The sequence below is a fragment of the Amblyraja radiata genome, chromosome 6, assembly GCF_010909765.2.
Source record: "Amblyraja radiata isolate CabotCenter1 chromosome 6, sAmbRad1.1.pri, whole genome shotgun sequence".
Taxonomy (NCBI): Eukaryota; Metazoa; Chordata; class Chondrichthyes; order Rajiformes; family Rajidae; genus Amblyraja; species Amblyraja radiata.
In genome coordinates this window covers 43,374,124-43,393,728 of record NC_045961.1, presented here as the reverse complement: position 1 = coordinate 43,393,728, position 19,605 = coordinate 43,374,124, and the positions used below count along the sequence as shown (strand labels likewise).

At 43.0% G+C, this 19,605-nt stretch overlaps 1 protein-coding gene across 6 annotated transcripts in view; it reads right to left on the bottom strand.

Moving 5' to 3' along the window:
* The window catches only part of lims1 (LIM zinc finger domain containing 1), a 118,778-nt gene that overhangs the window by 15,013 nt on the left and 84,160 nt on the right, over window positions 1–19,605 (bottom strand). For all 6 annotated transcript variants that reach the window (XM_033022636.1, XM_033022637.1, XM_033022638.1 and 3 more), the window contains exons 4-6: window positions 14,447–14,567; window positions 8,391–8,540; window positions 1,936–2,086 (exon numbers count right to left, since the gene is read on the bottom strand). In XM_033022636.1, the coding sequence (XP_032878527.1) occupies window positions 1,936–2,086; window positions 8,391–8,540; window positions 14,447–14,567 (422 nt within the window). The remainder of the gene's footprint in view (window positions 1–1,935; window positions 2,087–8,390; window positions 8,541–14,446; window positions 14,568–19,605) is intronic.

Below are 19,605 nucleotides of genomic sequence, written 5' to 3'. Positions count from 1 at the left end.
GTCAATCAAGTACTATACAAAAATTGTGAAGCAATATCAGCAAATACAGGATATTGTTTTTAAAAAATTTGCTCCAAACTGATTATTACTAATTTTCAACATAGTTATAACTAGACCACACATCTGCTTGCAATTAAGACGACTTAAAATAGTGCCTTTCAAATCAGGCTTGTTATGACTCCAGCTGCAAAGGCAAGGACATATATTCCACTGAATAAACAAAACGCTATAAAAGCAACTGAAACAAGGAAAGCTTTTGTACAAAACAGATTTTGTAAAATGATATTTTGCAGTCAGGAGTGTCACGGTGAGTAAACATTGAAATGTTTTCACCCATAAAGGAATGCACAAAAAGTGAACCAAAACACACTCCTCAATCATAATGATGAGGATTCTACTGAGGTTGTACTAACAATAGATGAGTAGGAAAATACTTAAGCCTCAGGGTTTGAAAGGGTATTATACAAAAACAGCATTTGATCGAACATATTGTCTCCACTGATGCTACTCAACTTAGTGAATTCTTTGAGTACTCAACGTAAAATTTCACACATACCTTGTTAGTCATAACGTGTATAGTGGGTATGTGGAGCAAGAACAAACCAAAGGTGTTGCTCATATAATCTAGACTGGACACAGCTAATTGGATGTGCCACCACAGTGAAATCCTGCAGCATACACATGGTGATCAGCAAACTGAAGATATTTACTGACTCTGGTGATTGTTATCACTTAATTGAGTTGGAAAGAGTGCAGAGGAGATTTATGAGGTTGTTGCCAGGACTCGAGGAGCTAATCTATGGGAAGAGGTTAGGCAGGCTGGAACTTTATTCTTTGGAGCGCAGGAGGATGAGGGATGATCTAACAAAGGTGTATAAAATCATGAGGGGAATAGACAGAGCAAACACACAGAGACTTTTACCCAGGGTAGGAGAATCAAAAACAAGATGACATATGTTTAAGGTGAGAGGGGCAAGATTGAATAGAATCTTGAGAGGCAACTTTTTCCACTCAGAGGGTAGTGAGTACATGGAATAACCTTGAGGACGTAGTTGAGGTGGATACTAAAATAGTATTTACACTTGGAGACAGGTACATGTATAGAAAAGGTTTGGAGGGATATGGGCCAAATGCAAACATATGGAACTATCTTACAAGGGGCATCTTGGTCGGCATGGGTGAGTTGGACTGAAGGGCCTGTTTTTTGTGTGCTGTATGACTAGGACTTATCTCCATTCAAAGGGGTTAAGGTGGAAATTCTACTCTAGGAATGTGAAGACGAATCTAAGCCAATGACATCTTATACTGAGTGAGTTATGAAGTGTTTTTTGTGTTGACGTTTGGATGAGGTACATAACTAATGGCAGACTTAACCTCTCAGGTGGATGTAAAAGAAATCCCACGACAATGTTAGAAGGTAAAAGGTACACAAAATTGCTGGGGAAACTCAGCAGGTGCAGCAGCATCTATGGAGCGAAGGAAATAGGCGACGTTTCGGGCCGAAACCCTTCTTCAGAATGTTAGAAGGCAGGCGAGTTATCCCCGTGACCTAGCAATTATCTTGGAAAGATACAGAGCATTGGAATTGAAAACATTTTTCACACAACTGAAATGCATCAGCCTGGTTATGGTTGGATTCATTGTGGATTTATTGGTAATAAACAGATTTAGGCCATGGTCAATTAATTCATTAAGCACAAATAGGTCACCGTAGGACTCTCCTCTTTGGTTGGTTCCAAATCCAGTTAAAAAACTGTTTAAAATAACTGCAATCAGTGATAATGAAACGTATAACTACTCAGTGATAACCGAGAATATGGAAAGACATGCCACAAGTTTAAAGCATGCAAACATTCTTTACATTTGCAGAGACCATTTTATCCTGAGAAAGAAACAATCAAAGCAATAAATAGAATAGGATATTAATTAGTTTACCTCCACATGCCACTGTTTGCCCATTGCATTGACTACACGTCCTTCAATTGGTCTTCGGCAAGCACCACAAATGGGGACACCCATTTTATCATGGCATGGCAAGCAATACAGTTCTCCTTTCAGCTCTCGAGCTTCAGCCGTCAGCTCTTTTCTGATTAAAATAAACCATCAAGTTTATGAAAGAACCATCCATTTATATATCCTCTTGCATAACCCTTGTTAAAATCCCAAACGGGTGGAAGGAGGATAGTGTCCGTTATTGTCGAATGTCTGCTATAACCAAGTAAAGCATTACCAAGTAACAGAGTATCATTGTATAAGTAGTAGATGCAAAGAATCGCAGATGCTGGCTAATACACAAAAGGACACAAAATGCTGGAGTAACTCAGCAGGTCAGGCAGCATCTCTGGAGAACATGGATAGGCGATGTTTGGGTCAAGACTCTTGGTCTAGAACTGAACCTAGAATCCAGGTGAGTTGAGGTGAGAATCGGCAGAGTAATTGGTCACGGCATGCGGGTGGCTGGAGTGCAGCTAATGGTCAGTGGTGACGGCGGCAGGATGTAGCCGAGGAAGTTGTGTGGACCAGCGGTGGCGACAGTATGTCCGGCCTGGAAGCAGCCAGGTTGGTGGTACGAGCTGGGGTGGGGTTGACAGGCCGGCCTGGAAGCAGCCAGGTTGGTGGTACGAGCTGGGGTGGGGTTGACAAGCCGGCCTGGAAGCAGCCAGGTTGGTGGTATGAGCTGGGGTGGGGTTGACAAGCCGGCCTGGAAGCAGCCAGGTTGGTGGTACGAACTGGGGTGGGGTTGACAAGCCGGCCTGGAAGCAGCCAGGTTGGTGGTACGAGCTGGGGTGGGGTTGACAGGCCGGCCTGGAAGCAGCGGGGAAGGCAGTGCGGGGCGGGGTTGGTGTCGACAGCCCGGCCCAGCGGTGAAAGTCGGTGGATGTCCACTATAACCAAATTCTGTTATAAAGAGGTCTGTAATAACGAGGGTTTACTGTACTGATATGATTTGTTTTTATTCATGGATTATCTTCATTGTGAAATTTTATGTAGAAACTCAATGAAAACTTTTTCATAATTCAGTGTATTCTTGGTGAAATACAAAATGCAAGTAGGAGTTTCAGGATTTTGAAATTTGCTATGAGATTGAAACAAAGAAAGCTTTAGACGTAGGAAGATAGACGTAGGACAACGGTCTGGTCAGTTGAGCAGAACAATCACAAATGGGAGTTAAATCCACAGCAGTATGCAGTAACACATTTGAAGTGGTGAAATAAAACAAGGGAATTTGCAATGAAAGGCAGTATTACGGATTACGAGTACATACTCGGTTCCTTAAAATTAGGCAACAGTTAGGTTAAAAAAGGCAACAGGATTCTTTCCTTTCAAGGCAAACAATGAAAGAGCAAGTACATTATGCTGCAACTGTTTAAACAATAGTTAGCCTATAGCTTAAATAATGCAAACAGTTTTTGTCACTACAGCACAGGAATAATGAGAGATGGAGAGTGCAGAGGAGATTTACAAGGATGTTACCAGGACTGGAAATCGGAGCTATGCGATTGGATGCGATAGCGCCGTCTCCTTGGAACAGAATAGACTTTGTGTATAAAAGTGATATACGGCCACTACAACTACAATTTTAAAATCTTTATTTTAGGAAAAACAAAATCTATGTTACATCTGCATTATTCCAAATGATTTAAAAATAGATCATTAATTATTTGTTGTCTGTATGCAAAAAGTTTGTGTCTATTAAGTGTTTTTAGATTATAAAGTGTATTAAATGAAAAGCGAGCTGAGGTTTAAGAAAATTTTACAGCTGTTACATTTTCAAATAATTTCTGAAATTGGTGGAAAATTGTTATTAAATATAGATCATAGAACAGTACAGAGGAATGAGCCCTTTGGCTCAAAATGCCTGATGAACATGATGCCAAGGTAAACTAATCTCTTTTTCCTCTCATTTTTTTTCTTTTTATCTTTGTTTTTATTTAGACAAGTTCTCTTTTAAACACGTAACTATATTTACATAGAGGTTTATACTCAATGGGTATTTGACACTGGACTCATACTTAGGTTATACTTGTTATTAATGTAATCCTGATCCCTATGTATCAATATCACTGTTATGTTTATCATTATTTTTTTTTAGTTTTTTTAATGCTTTAAAAAATTTTTAATAAAAAGATTTTAAAAGAAAGTAAACTAATCTCTGCCTGCACGTGATCCATATCCCTCCGTTCCCTGACTATCCATGTACTTTTTCAAAAGCCTCTTAATAAATAAAATTGACTTTGGTTGCTTTTTTCTCAGCAATTATCTTGTAATAAAGGTTATTCCCTTTATCCTGTATCTGTACCCTGTGGACAGCTTGATTATCATCATGTATGGTCTTTCCGCTGACTGGATAGCGTGCAACAAAAAAATAAAATTCACTGTACATCGATACACGTGACAATAAACTAAACACATCACAAATAGTCACTAAATTTCAGTGCTCATTAAAGCTGAATATCCAGGTATCACAATACACAGATGGTGAAATACTAGCAAATGCTGATATCTAGAAAGACTCGGGGATCTTTGTTCACAAATGACAACAAAAAATAAGGTCAGCAAGCAATTATAAAAGGCTGATGGTATGTTAGTCTTTATTTTACTCTTGGCATACAAGAGCTATAATTTCTTGTCACAGTTATGTACGGTTTAGGTGACAAGACAATACAGTGTAACAAAGATTAGATTAATTCCAATATCATGGTTGTCTAAAGTAAAGAGATTAATACAGTAGAAAGAGCCTGTATTTGCTAGATTATAGGATAAATTCCTAGTGGGCTAAGCAGGATGGGTTCTGAGAGGCTGCTTTGGTTGAAGAATTGAGTACTGGAGGTTACAGGTTTCTGGAAAAGGGCTGGCCATTTAGGACCGAGCCAAGAATCAATTACTTCTCTCAGTGGTCATAAACTTATTTTAAAAATCTCCACCCCAGAGAGCTGTGGATGCATAATCAATGAGTACAATAAATTCACAAATATTTTAGTCTAAATATGAAGTTTGAGATGTGGAGTGGGTGACCATGTTGCAGCATGGGAACTAACTGATTATCCACAAGTTTATCAAATAGTAGACAGGATTCTGTGGACAGTCTTCCACATTTAACTCTGCTGTTCCTATACTTATGCTCTTATTGAATAAAGACAAGCACAGAACATGGCAGAATCAGGTAAGGCTTGTGAAAATTAACAACAGCACACTAACGTTTTGTAAAATGACTGCATTACACAATTACTGTTTACTGCAAGTATTCCTGAAAAAACAATCCTGATGTTTGCAATGTATATAGTCAAATCTCCAACTATACATTGAAAATAGTGGGCAAGAAATTCAATGTTTAGCTTGAAAGAGTAATGTGGTTATGGCATAGCTGACAGGAATTTGAAGCCAAAAGCAAAAAGTTCTAACCACTTTTAAACTGCATGTTAAATTCCACAAGTCCTACTAACAGGATGTGTGCATACTTCTCGAAATACAGTGTATGTGAGGATAAAGAGGGAATATTGTTCAGAGTGCAAGATGTAGGTTATCTTTAAGACTTGTCAAATCAAAAAGTGGTTAAGATCACAAGCTTTAAATGGCTACCAACTTCAATTAAATCCAAGAGAAGATATTTTTTTAAGAAAAATGCCAGCAGGAATAACTCGACCTGTTGCCATGAGATTGACTATGGGTGACTTTTTTTTACAATGGAGACAGTATAGGTTCAGAAAGAGAAGGGAATAACAGAGGCATGCAGAGTAAGGAACAGCAAAGAAGATGTTAGTCACATAGGAGGCAATCTTACACTGGAGCTCATGGATCACGCTGCTCCCTGTATGTTTCACAATTAAGGCTGCAACAATTCACCAAGTTGTCGACTAAAACTGACCTTTGAACATCCTCTCCAGAACAAGGAACAGATTTATATGGCCCATAGGTTTTAAGAGGGGTTGTGTTTTGAAATAAGCCTGGGCCCTGCAGCATTCACTTTTAGCCTTTCTTTATCTCATATCAACAAACATTTTCCACCATTCCCATATTATGTAAGTACAGGTGCACAACCTTTTATCCGAAGATCCAAATAACGAAAACCTCCGAATAGCGGACATTTTTTCGGTCCTTGAAGAAAGGTCCTTGAAAACGTTCACCGAGGGCGGCCTGCAGAAGTGACAGCGGAACCTCCGGTCGGTCCTCGAAGAAAGGGGAACAAATCCCCATTCATAAAAGAGAAGGTGAGGGTATATTGCGCGGGAGGGTTAATAATTGACAATATGCTGCTGCCTGCCCGCTGAGTTAAAAAGTTCCCACGGTAGACTCACGATACACAGTGTATCGTGAGTCTTGCGTGGGAACTTTTTAACTCAGCGGGCAGGCAGCAGCAGATTGTCGCTCCCTTCAATTTCACCCCACCTACACCCCTCTGCTTCCCGGCCATGTGTGTGACCCCTTCCCTCCCCTCTCCAGCTCCCCGCCCATTGCACCGGCGCGGGGGCTTTGCACTGTCTTCACATCGGCAATGCCAGCAGGTCAGTGCCAGTCACCGGAGACGTCAGGACCAACGGGACACCGACCCCCAGGCCCACTGCAAGCACGGAGATCCCAGAGACCCACAGCCAGCAGCAGCCCTGCCCCGTTCCAACTCCAGAGGAAAACTGCAAACTGGCCGGAGACGTCAGGACCACCAGAAGCCGCTCCCTGAGGGGCCACTACGGCGACAAGTGGCAGTTCGCCCACAGCCCGAGCTGTGCCCCCTCATCGGGACACCGACCCCCAGGCCCACTGCAAGCACGGAGATCCCAGATCAGCAAATCCAGCCCAGCCCCGCTCCAGCTCCAGAGGAACACGCTCCCCGTATGGGCAGAAGTTGATGGTGTGCAAGGTACGTCTTGTTCTTGGGGTCGCGCAGCTCGGGCTGTGGGCGAACTGCCACTTGTCGCCGTAGCGGCCCATCGGGGAGCGGATTCCTCTGGAGTTGGAGGGGGTTGGAGGGAGTTGGAGTGCTGTTTGATCGCCCCCTACTATCCCAGGGACAGGGAGACAGGACGTTCACCGAGGGCGGCCCGCAGAGGTGACAGCGGAACCTCCGGTCGGTCCTGGAAGAAAGGGAAACTAAATCCCCTTCATAAAAGAGAAGTGGACGCACGTCGCCTCTGCTGCACACGGATATAAGAGTGAGAAAATGTCGCCTTAGGCCGCCTAAGGGCATGTAGCCCCGCTAGGGTGACATGAGTGCGAGAGGTGATTCAATGCTGCGGTCACATTTACAAATTCAGGAATTCATTCAACACACTGCATTTCATACAGAAATTTATTCTGCAAGAAAAACTACATTGAAGACTCAAACTCGCGACCGAGGAACTGCCGGGATCAAGGCGCAAACTCGCGACCTTGCGGATATGAGCCGAGCACTCTACCACTGAGCCAGCCATTAAAATCTACGCTAAAAAATTTCCATTCCGAAGGCCGACAAATTACGAATTACGAAAAGTGTCTAGTCCCAAAGCTTTCGGATAAAAGGTTGTGCACCTGTAGTAAGTGTATCCATGTACTATTTGATCGCTACGCACAAGAGCCACTCTTACACAGACAAGATACTTAAAATACAGACTTTGTGGGCTTAAACCAATGATTTTAATTAATTCATTTATTTTTCCTTCCCACATGTCGCTGTAAAATCTTAAACATATATAAATGGGCATTCTGTCCAAGAAAATCAAGTGCTCTTAAATTTATATCTCCAATAAGGACAGATTTGTATGGTGTAGCTTCTAATGCAAACCATATCAGATGCACAAATTCAGAAATTGTTTTGTATTTCCATTAAATGATTTGAGTAAGCATTAAGATGGTTATATCAGTTACTTTATAGATTAACAATTCTCAATAGGTTTGAGATACACAGTTAACTCTATAGGATCAGTTAGAATTTCCTCAAGGTGTCCCAATTAGATTGTCTCATCATTCCATACAAGGTGATCGCAAGTACCTCAAGACTTTGATCGTGTCTGGACACATAGGAATAAAAGATCACCGGGAGTGATAGCCTGCCCCTCCTTAATGGTTATGTCTTTTAAGGACAGGTGTTTATTTCAACCTGGCTCTATGCATTCCTGTTGGATTGGTGATAAAAGGGAGTGAGTGCAAAGGAGAATGAAAAGCAAACACACATGCAGGGAAGAGAAACAAGAAACCATGATAGCATGAGAGAGTAAATTTAAGGTTAGAGAATTATTGCTGAAAGGAAACAGTATTTTCACTGTAAACAATTGTAAATCCTCCCCTCCTTTAACTACTTAAATCATTTACACAATGAAAGACTCTGCCAAATCACGCACCAAGGCAATTATCCGTGATATAGATTTTCTAATGCACATCAGCTGAATCAATACATCAGTTACTGGAATTTTGCTTACCCACAGTTTGCACAATTGAAATGATCAGGGTGATAAGGGTCATTCTTGAATATAAGTGGGTGTTCATCGATAATGGCATGACATTTCTGGCAGATATATTTCCCCAGACCCCTGGCCTTTTCACGGTTATGGCATGGGCGGCAAAGATGCCTGAAAGTAGAAAGTTGTATTCCTATTAACAAACCATTTTATTCATTATTTACAATCAAGGTGGAAGAAAATGAAAATGTTTTAGTGCAGAATACAAAACTTAAAAATGTCCGAATCCAAAGTGTTGGAGAAACTCAGTGGGTCAGGTCGCATCTGTGGAGGGAATGGACAAGCAACTTCTCGGGCGGGCACCCTTCTTGGATCCCAACCCGAAAAGGCACCTGTCTATTCCCTCCACAGTTGCTGCCTGATGCTGCTGGGTTTAATTTAGTTTAGAGATACAGCGCGAATACTTTTTATTCATGGATTATCTACCTTGTGAAATTTTATGTAGAAACTCGATGAAAACTTTTTCATAATTCAGTGTATTCTTGGTGAAATACGAAATGCAAATTTGTTTTAGAAATTCTAATAATCTAGCCAATAGTAAGCATTTCAGTCGGAGTTTAGATTTTTGCATTCTTTACATCACTATAATATTTTTGGGATCAGTTTCATTTTCCAAAGTTCACAAACCAGATGAAACTCCATGGTTCACAGTGCCATGGAACTGATTCTTTTGTTTTAGTTATAATCTTCGTGCTTTGTTCCCCTCCCGAACATTTATCTAGACTAAAATAGGTATTAGCAGTCTATATTCACTTTTCTTCCCTCTCTTTGTGGAATGTAGAAAAGGAAATAGATTGTAAAATTCAATGCTCTCAAACTGCTAGGTGCTCTAAAGGATGTGGTCCATAGTTAGGAAAAGGAAGCATCTATTTCTGTAGAGGATAACACAGGCACAGCATGGGATGCTGTTCCCAAAGGAAGTGTTTCCTGCAAACCAACAACTGTTATCAAGCAGCTTTCAAAAAGTCGAATAAGACAACTTTTTCAGTAGTACAGCAAAAGTGTATTATCTGCACAACAGATTACGACTGCTATATCAGGGCTCTCGCTTAACTTTTTTTCCCTGTTGCCAGCTGGGCAACCTTGGCAGTTTTTTAGGTTGTCAAATGACAGTTTAGGTGGTCATTTAAGGTGGCTTGCATGACGCGTGCGATAATGTGCTCGGACGAAGTGCGTAGTTACCAGTCGGAATTATACTCAATGAAGCATTCACATATTATTTCTGCTTCAAATAAAGTCACAAACTAAACATTCACCAATCAAGACATGATATATCCCACAATGACATGCAGCGAAATTATAAGACAGTATCTCAACTCTTTTTACACATTGCAATTAATGCAATTTCTAGTAGTTCTTTCCACTTCCAAACAAAAATGTGGTTGGATTATTCAGCATATGATCAACCTGTGTCAATAATTCCTGGACCATGGTAACATATATGCGTACGTATAGTTGTGAATGTTGCTCATTAAATAACAGTACTGATACTCCATATTAAGAGCATTGATTTGCCGTTAAAATGAATTATGTAATAACGTGTCAACGGTAGCAGTGACAATCGAACACTGCGGTTTTAATGTTTCACGTGTTCACAATATAATGAATCCATCTTTATGGATTAAAACAAATAATAACATTGGGAATTAAAACACATTTGATTTCATTCCGTTATCAAACATAGCCAATGTTCGCTCTGAAGACATTTCCAGGACAATAGGGTCAGGGAGGGGGGTGTGTGTGAATCAGTGCGGGGTGGGTAGATGGCGGGGGGGGGGGGGGGGGGGGGGGGGGGGGATTAGAAGGCAGTCGGTGCAGAATGGATGGATTGAGGAAGGTGAATTAGTACGTGTTGGTTGGAGTAGGTAAAATTGTGAGGGGGGAACACGGGGGATGTCAGTGATGTTCAGTACGGGATGGATGGGGGTAGACAAAAGTGCTGGAGAAACTCAGCGGGTGAGGCAGCATCTATGGAGCGAAGGAAATAGGCAACGTTTCGGGTCGAGACCCTTCTTCAGACTGTTCCCCCCATTCTTCTTGAATGGGAGGATCAGTACAGGATGGATGGGGGGGGGAGGGAGAGATCAGCGCAGGATGAATGGGGGGGTGTGGTGTGGTACAGTGTGTGGTACAGTGTGGATCGGATGGTCTGTGCAGGATGAATGGGGGATCACTACAGGATGAATGAGGGGAAGGTGCAGGGTAAATGGAGGGTGGGTCAGTACGGGATGAATGCATGGATTAGGACAGGATGGATGGGGATTCAGTACAGGATGGTTGGAGGAGAAGTGCAGGATGGATGGGAAAGGGGTAAGTACAAGGTGAATTGGAGAACCAGTGTAGGATGGATGGGGGGGAGGTAGCAGGAGAATTAATGCAAGGTGGAGGGGGTGATCAGCGCAGGATGAATAGATTGGGGGGGGGGGAGATGGGGAGGGGAGCACAGGGGATGTCAGTGAGGACTGAATAGGGAGGTTTCACGGCAGTCGGGTCACGACCCATGACCCGTACTGTTGCTACGCTACTCCAAATAGATTACACACGATGAACTGCAGGTAAGCAATTACCATTGTTTCCAGCGTAGCGGGCTCGTTAAAACCCGCCGAAAATGTCAATTTTTGCGCTGTAAATAATTATGGAAATCGGGATAAGCGTGAGAGACATTTAGCATACTTCAGAATTCCAAAAGTGAGGAGAAATGACGGTAGATAGAAGCGAGAGCTGAAGGGACAACAACAGAGAGTGCTTAGCGAACATTGGCCGTTTGCTCACTGCATTTCATCAACATTAAGGTATTATTTGTGTTTTTTCTTGATTCCTTTGGCATCTAAAAAGTTTCAGAAGTGATAAATCTGGCTGTAATTTTTTTAGATCGCCCATGGTTCTCGTGGGTTTTTACATACAAAATGAAAACGCATCTGAAGCAAAATTTACAGCCAGATTTATCGCTTCTGAGAATTTTTAGATACCAAAGGAATCAAGAAAAAAACACAAATAATGCCTTACTTGATGAAATGCACTGAGCAAACGCAAGAAAGAGAGAGAGAGAGAGAGAGAGAGAGAGAGAGAGAGAGAGAGAGAGAGAGAGAGGAGAGAGAGAGAGAGAGAGAGAGATGAGAGAGAGATAGACTAATACGAGCGCAGATAGATGTATACTCGGATCGAGAGATATAGAGTAGTCGGTCTCTTTGGAGCGATCTCTCGCTTTCGCTCTCTCGTCTCTCTCTATCTCTCGCTTTCTATCCTCGCTCTCTCTCTGGCTCTTGCTCTCTCTCGCTCTCTCTCTCGCTCTGTATCTGCTCTCTCTCCTCTCGGATCTCTCCTTCTACTCTCTCTGATCTCTCGCGCTCTATCTGCTCTCTCTGCTCTCTCCTTCTCTATCTCTATTCTAGATTCTCTAGCGCGTCCTCTCTCCGCATGCTTCCTCCGGCGGCTCCTCGGACAACATCTCCCCGCTGCCTTGGCCATTGGGAACTCCTCGCCACCGCCAGCCAACGGGGCTTAGCGGCTTTGCAAGCCTTATCAGGGCGGGCGGGGGGCGGGAGGAGGAGGAGATGGGGCCGCTGCTGCCGCTGTTCGGGACTGTCATTCGCTGCGACCCTTCGTCAACCCGCTCCTAATATCTTTCCCACGCAATACAGCCGTCACCGCCGACACAAAACATCACGTTCCTTTTCTGCAGAGATGCTGCCTGACCCGCGAAGTTACTCCAGTTTTTTGTGTCTATCTTCGGTACAAACCAGTATCTGGTTGCCAAGCCGGGCAAAATGGCTCGGTGTTTAGGTTGCCTGGCGGCGCTTTGAGTGGTCTGTGACACCCGGGCAACCGTTAATTTCGAGCCCTGTATATACGTTGGTACTGGTGCACAAACGGGCAGTTACTATCACAACAGAGCAGTAACTGTACGCCATTGAAATGATTCTGCTTCAGACAGCTGCAGATTACACCTCAACACCACGTAAGTTCTTACATTTTGTAGTTGGGAAAACAGATCCAGGTAAAGTTTGGTTTTGGTCATGTTCTTCTATTACTTTCACTCATTATTTGCAACAGTAGACAATCATATGCAAAGAATTATAGAAACTCTTTTAAACACGAAAATGTTTTATGAATTTGCTGGTCTAAATGACTTTGTTATTACTTTCAGTATACAGCAGTTAGAAACAATCATTGTTTGCGATTCGCTGCACTTGCAATTACAGCAGCAGCAAAGTTGCAGCTGGACATGGAGCCCAATATGAACATGACCACAACGTCTGTGGAAAGACTGATTTACGTTGCTGTCTATAGCACTGTGTTTGCAGCTGGGCTAATTGAGAACAGTATCTCAGTGTGGGTCTTCTGCCATCGCATGAAAACCATGATCATAAGCAGCATCTACATGCTGAATCTCGCAATAGCAGATCTCTGCCTCATCCTGACACTGCTGTTGTGTATTGCCTATCACGTACTGCAAAGCCACTGGCCAATTGGGGAGATAGCCTGCCGAATCACTGGCTTCCTTTTCCACCTGGACTTGTACAGCAGTGTCTATTTTCTAACCTGCATCAGCATTGATTGCTACCTGGTGATATTACATCCGGTTAGATCGATTAACTTCAGAAAAAATTGCTATACAAAAATACTCAGTGCGACAGTGTTATACTTGGAACCATTCAGCTTGTTGTAACAACTCAGAAAGTCCAGACACAAGAGAACACTACTGTGTGCCTGCAACTGTACTCTATGTCACTCTATGCTTCTGGTGCCATTGGTGTTGGGTTTTTATTCCCCTATCATGCATTATCAGACAACTCCAGTCATACAGGCGCCTGAAATACAAGTGCAATGCTTCCAGGATGATTTTTTCAGTGGTAACAGTGTTTCTGGTTTACTTCTTGCCCTACCATGTTGCCCGTTTACTGTACATCATTATGGCAAACAGCACTTGCAGCCTACAACCACAATTCAGAATCATACTATCATAAACCGTGCTTTCTTTTGTCTGACTAGTATCAACTGTTGCTTAGATCCAGTGGTTTACTTCTTTGTTGGGAGAGAATTTTAAGGAGTCCCTTTCCAGGGAAATCACAACAGAAGGTAACGGCCAAGAAATTCCCCCTAATTCCCACTACGAGAATAAATAGTACAGAAAGTAGTCTTTGACCGTGAATAAAGAAACCAGTTAACTTTGGCTTAAAGTATTATTGATATTTTGTGACCATCAAAAGTGTTGATTTACATCAGAGCAACCTGTCAAAAATAAAATTGTTGAAAGATTAGATTAGATTAGATTAAACTTTATTAATCCCCTTATTCAGGGGGAATTCTGAACAGTGCATTTGAGGGATACATATTACTACACGTTATTAATAGATATTTTCCTTTTAGTTTCAGAACCTTATTTATCAATCAAAAGTCACACAAGTTAACATCCTCTTCAATTTTCCTCCATTGGTGGAGAAACAGCTTCCAACATCTTTGTATTTTTTAATGATGGTGAGAGAAATATTCTTTATAATTTTTCCAACATCAATTGGGATACTGAGTCACAAAAGTCTGGAAAATGATTCTACTGTATTATAAGTAAAAAACATGTTTGGATGAGAGAAAATGTGTAGGAAAAAACTGCAGATGCTGCTTCACACCAAAGATAGACACAAAATGCTTAAGTAACTTAGCCAGGTCAGGCAGCGTCTCTGGAAAAAGTACGTGACATTTCGGTTGGAACCCTTCTTCAGACTAAGAAGGGTTCCGGCATGAAACATCACCTTCTCCTTTTCTCCAGAGATACTGCCTGACCCACTGAGTTACTTCACAATATTGTGTCTATCAAAGTGCTGGGCGGCATTGCTCTCAAAGTTAGGTATAATTAACATATCCCAATTCATTTTACTCTCAATTATAAATTTCTATGACTCTTTTGCAAACAGATGCAAGGTAACATAATACCAAATCGAATCTCTTGTAAACATACATTTTTGTCTTTCGAGTACCATGTTTGTACCAATAATAGAAAGATCATCACAGATACCAACCTCCCAGCATTCTTTACAAATCCAATGTCTGCAAGAATCTGTTGGCAGAGGTCACAGCGGAAACATTCTGGATGCCAACTATTGTTCATGGCTTTAATCACTCGGCCAATAATGAACTCACCTGTAAAAAAAGACAGCGATAGTTTAGAAATATACTCGGACAATAATTTCATCCGATCCTTCCCTTATTCCAAACTTGAAATATGATTGCTATCTAAATATTTTGCTGTTTATGGCTGGACCTTGAAGGATAGAAAATAAATCTGCTTTTTTTTTTAAAGTTGAGACTTTTAATATCTAGGCCATTTTTTTTGCATGGTCAAATTTATTGAAAGTAGGCATGACATTTTCTGTGGCACCAAACGTTATTATAATCACTACCCATGAACTTGCCCAATTGGCTTTTAATTATCATTATTCACACCTCTGTCATTTCCCAGCCCAACCCCTTCAAACCCAGCCCCTCTCCCTATAGCCTTTGACACCATGAATTTTGATGTCATCCACAAATTTACGAATCATGCCACCTGCAGGTTGTCAAATATATTTTCAGCCATATATGGATTGCCAATTCGAGAAAGAAAAATTATATGTTTTTAGTTCAAGGTCTGCGGAAAACCATAAATGGCTGCCATTTGTCACCCATTCCTAATTATCCTTGAATTAAGTTACCTGCTAGGGCACTCATAGCAGTTAAACGTGTTTTGCTCTGGAGTTATGTGTTGGATAACACATTTCATCTCCACTACCTCCACCCCCAGAGAGCATTAGTAAACCAGTTTAAAAAAAAATTAGAATCTTGTAGCTTCATAGCCACCAGACTAATCTGAAGACCAGTCTGAAGAAGGGTACCAACACGAAACGGCACGTATCTATGTTCTCCAGGGATGCTGCCTGGCCTGATGAGTTACTCTAGCACTTTGTGTCTTTTCTTGGTAAACTAGCATCAGCAGTTCCTTGTTTCTATACCAGAATAATCTACTTGTTCCAGAATATTTAATCAATCGAATTTAAATTCCCAGTTTCAATTGTAGGATCCAAACCCACGTCTCCATTGTATTAGTTCAGTTTTCCAAAATAATAATCCAACTTCATAAACATTACATTACCGTACAACAATTCAAATAAATGAGAATTTCTAAGAGATTTTTTTCAGAGGGTGATGTAACTGGAAACTTTAGCACTCTGTGCTCTTAAGGTTAATGCAGACAATATTCTCCAGCTGGGTAGAGTGTATCAGGGCTCGAAATTAGCGGTTGCCCGGGTGAGCCAGCATCTCTGGCGAATGGGAATGTGACATTTCGTGTCGGCGGCGGCTGTATTGCGGGGCAAAGATACTAGGAGCGGGATGACGAAGGGTCGGTGCGAATGACGGGCCCCGAACAGCGGCAGCAGCGGCCGCGATCGCGGCTCCACCGCCTCCTCCTCCCCGCCCGGCAGAAGGAGGCCTCCCTCCCTCCTCCCGGCCTCGGCGTGCGAGAGGGGTTGTTTTGAAAGCGCCGTTGGCGGATTTGCAAGCAGCGGCCGCTATCGCCCTGATCGGCAGCGATTGTAGCGCGGGAGACTGGGATCGGTCCTGGCTGCGGATGAGGCGCAGGTCTGTGTCCAGGGCAGCCAAGAGTGTATTGGCACGTCTTCCTCCTCCAATCACCGCGCTCTATCCTTTGTCCCACCCCCACCCCCCACTTCCGCCTCTGACCGACACCTCCCTCCTCCAATTATCGCGCTGAATCATCATGTCCCGCCCCCATTGCCTGCTGCCCTCGATCAGCAGTCCCACCCCCATTGTCTCAAGGAAAGCGGAAATTTCACCGGGTTTTAAAATCCGGATTACAAAAAAGGGAGGATCGTCCCCCACCTCCTAAAACAGGGGGGGGGGGAGGGGAAGTGTCCCTCCTGCCCCCCCACCCGGGATTTCTGCCCCTGGGTTGTAGCTTACTTAAGTGCTCTTTCAGTTGGCAGGTGACCTCACTCTGGCAATGGAGGAAGCAGAGGACAAAAAGCTCAGCATGGGAACAGGAAGGAGAGTTAAAATGGTGAGCAACTGGGAAGACAAGAGGCTTGGTTGCTTAATATTCAGAGGATAACAAAGATTGATGCTTCGTATACATGTGGCAATAGAGTAGGGAATAATTTTCTACTTTGCTGTGGAGCAGGGATTGAGTTATATGATGTTCATGGTTAATATCTACTAATGCTGTAACTACTATCACAGAAAGAGCCTGATAGTCAGGTAGGTTCTAAATCTCCAATAGATACATACAAGATACAAGATACAAGATAGATTTATTCATCACATGTGCCAGATGGCACAGTGAAATGAAATTCCCATACAGCCATACAATAAAAAAAGGGACACAACACACTATAGGGTTTGACATAAAACATCCCCACGCAGCAGAATCAAAGTTTCCCACTGTGTGGGAAGGCACCAAAGTCAGTCTCTTCCTCCATTGTTCCCCGTGGTCAGGGCCTCCCCGTGCCATCCGCAGTTGCCGCTACGGGCGGCCCGATGTTCAGGACCGCTCGCCGGGGTGTTGTAAGTCCGACGTCGGGGCTGCGGGACGTCCTCAGCGACGTGGACACCAGAGTCCCCTCGTACCGGAGTCGGCGGCTTCCAAAGTCCGCAGGCCGCGCTGGGTGGAGACTGCTGTTGGAGACCCTCTGCAAGGCGCCCCAGGACTCCACGATGACGGTCAGCGCCGCCCGCGTTGGAAGCTCTCCGCACCAGAGCTCCACGATGTTGGAGCAACGGCTCAACGCTTCGGAGCTCCAAACGGCGACCCAGGTAGGCATCGCCCGCTCCGCGGTGACTCCAGCGCTGCGCCGCAGCTGTAGCAGCCCTGGTCCGGTTCCCGGTCCCTGGCAGGAAAGGCCGCTCGGATCCAGCTGGTAGGCCGCGAGGTGGGGGGCGAGGACGCGACTCGGAGAAATAGTCGCGTCCCCGCCAAAAAGAGACTGGGAAACGGTTTCCCCCTTTCCCTGCCCCCCTCCCCCACATAGAAAAGTAAAAGTTTCCCCCAACACAAGACTTTAGACTAACTAAAAAATTTTAAAAAGATAGAAATAACAGTAGGTAGAGGCTGCTGCCAGTGCAGCGCCCCTAGTGGTGCATACAATTGTACTTAAGTTCTTATCCCTGTTTTTGAGTTTCTTTGTGACCTTCATCAGTCTTCACAAGCTCTATATGTTCCTACCAACCCGCTGTGAATATGTAAGCAACATTCAGCCCTTGGTAAATAACAATTGGTTTGACTCCTTTCTCCATCATAATACATAAAGGATAGCAGTTGTTTTTGTTGTTGCAAAACCATGTTTTATGACTATTCAAAGATTACAGGCAAGCAGTTATATATGTGTCGGTGCACACATATTTAAAGTAAATTCTATGTGGCAATGACGAAGGCATTTATCTGCTTCTTGTCAATGCAAGATGCAAACATGATTAGTTTAATTATATAGCTAGCTCTAATTAGTGATGCAACTGTTCACTATAATTATAAATGTGATCATTCTCCTCAAATACATCAAAATATTGATTCTCCAGCTCATTCATATAGAGTGATACTGTGAGGAAACAGGCCCTTCGGCCCAACTTGCCCACATCGGCCAACATGTCCCAGCTACACTATTCCCACCCTCCAGCACTTGGCCCATATCCCTCCAAACGTGTCCTATCCATGTACCCGTCCAATTGCTTCTTAAATGTTGGGATAGTTCCTGCCTTAACTACCTCCTCTGGCAGCTTGTTCTTTACATCCACATTCCTTTGTGTGAAAAAGTTACATAGAAACATAGAAAATAGGTGCAGGAGTAGGCCATTCGGCCCTTCAAGCCTGCACCGCCATTCAATATGATCATGGCTGATCATTCAACTCAGTATCCTGTACCTGCCTTCTCTCCATACCCCCTGATACCTTTAGCCACAAGGGCTACATCTAACTCCCTCTTAAATATAGCCATTGAACTGGCCTCAACTACCTTCTGTGGCAGAGAATTCCAGAGATTCACTACTCTCTGTGTGAAAAATGTTTTTCTCATCTCGGTCCTAAAAGATTACCCCTCAGATTCCTATTAAATCTTTTCCTCTTCACCTAGACCCAGCCTATTCATCCTCTGCCTATAGCTCAGACCCTCTGGTCCTGGCAACATCCTCGTAAATCTTCTCCGTACCCTTTCCAGCTTGACAACATCTTTCCTACAGCACGGTACTCAGAACCGAACTCAATACTCTAAATGTTGCCTCACTCACTGAAAATAGATGCACATAATGTGTCAGATGATTTCAAAATTCAATGTCAGCACTAAAAGGGTCAGCAAACTAAATTAGCAATTTGTCTATATGGCCATTTCACTGTAAACAACATTTAAAGTGCAAGCTTCAAAATATCCTTCAGTTGAGGAACATTGAACTTGAAGGGTACAAGATGGTGCTGGAAATGTGGCGACTTGTGTACGGCTTCAGTGCAATCTGCTCTCTTACATTCTTGTACACGAATATGATTGTGCCTATGTATAGTATGATTTTTACTGAATATGCAAAAAAGGAATTTTGCTGTACCTAGGTGCCATTGACAATTGGCAATTCTAGTCTCTGTAGCTTAGGAATGATGAGGGTGCAGAAACAAATTACAAAGATTTCAGTAGGGCAGAGGCCCCGAGTTGTAAGAGACTGGAACTGTTTTTTACCTAGGGTGCAGGAGACTGGGAGGTAACCTTTACAGATAACATTTATTCAATCATGAGGGGCATAGGCAAGGTGGATGACCAGTGCTTTTCCCAGGTTAGGGGATTCTAAAACTAAGGTGCCTAGATGAAACAAGCGAAGGGTGATAGAGGTGGGTACAATGGTAGCGGAGACATCAGTACAGAATCAGTACCAATCTCATCTATTGAGCTGCAACATGCGCATGTGTATTAAACGAAGCTCCAACATATTGTATGTTTCATTGTAGAAATCAACGAGAATTGGCGTTAAACTAAATATCCAAAAAAATCTCTTCTATTTTGGGAGATTCTGTGACACGCCATCCTGTCCCCACAATAAAAATCCACAGTAATGTGGAAAACTACACGAACATCAGAACCTGATGCACAGCCACGGCAGGACAATGCATTGTTAATTTACGTACATTTGCACAGCTCCTGTCCACATAAGA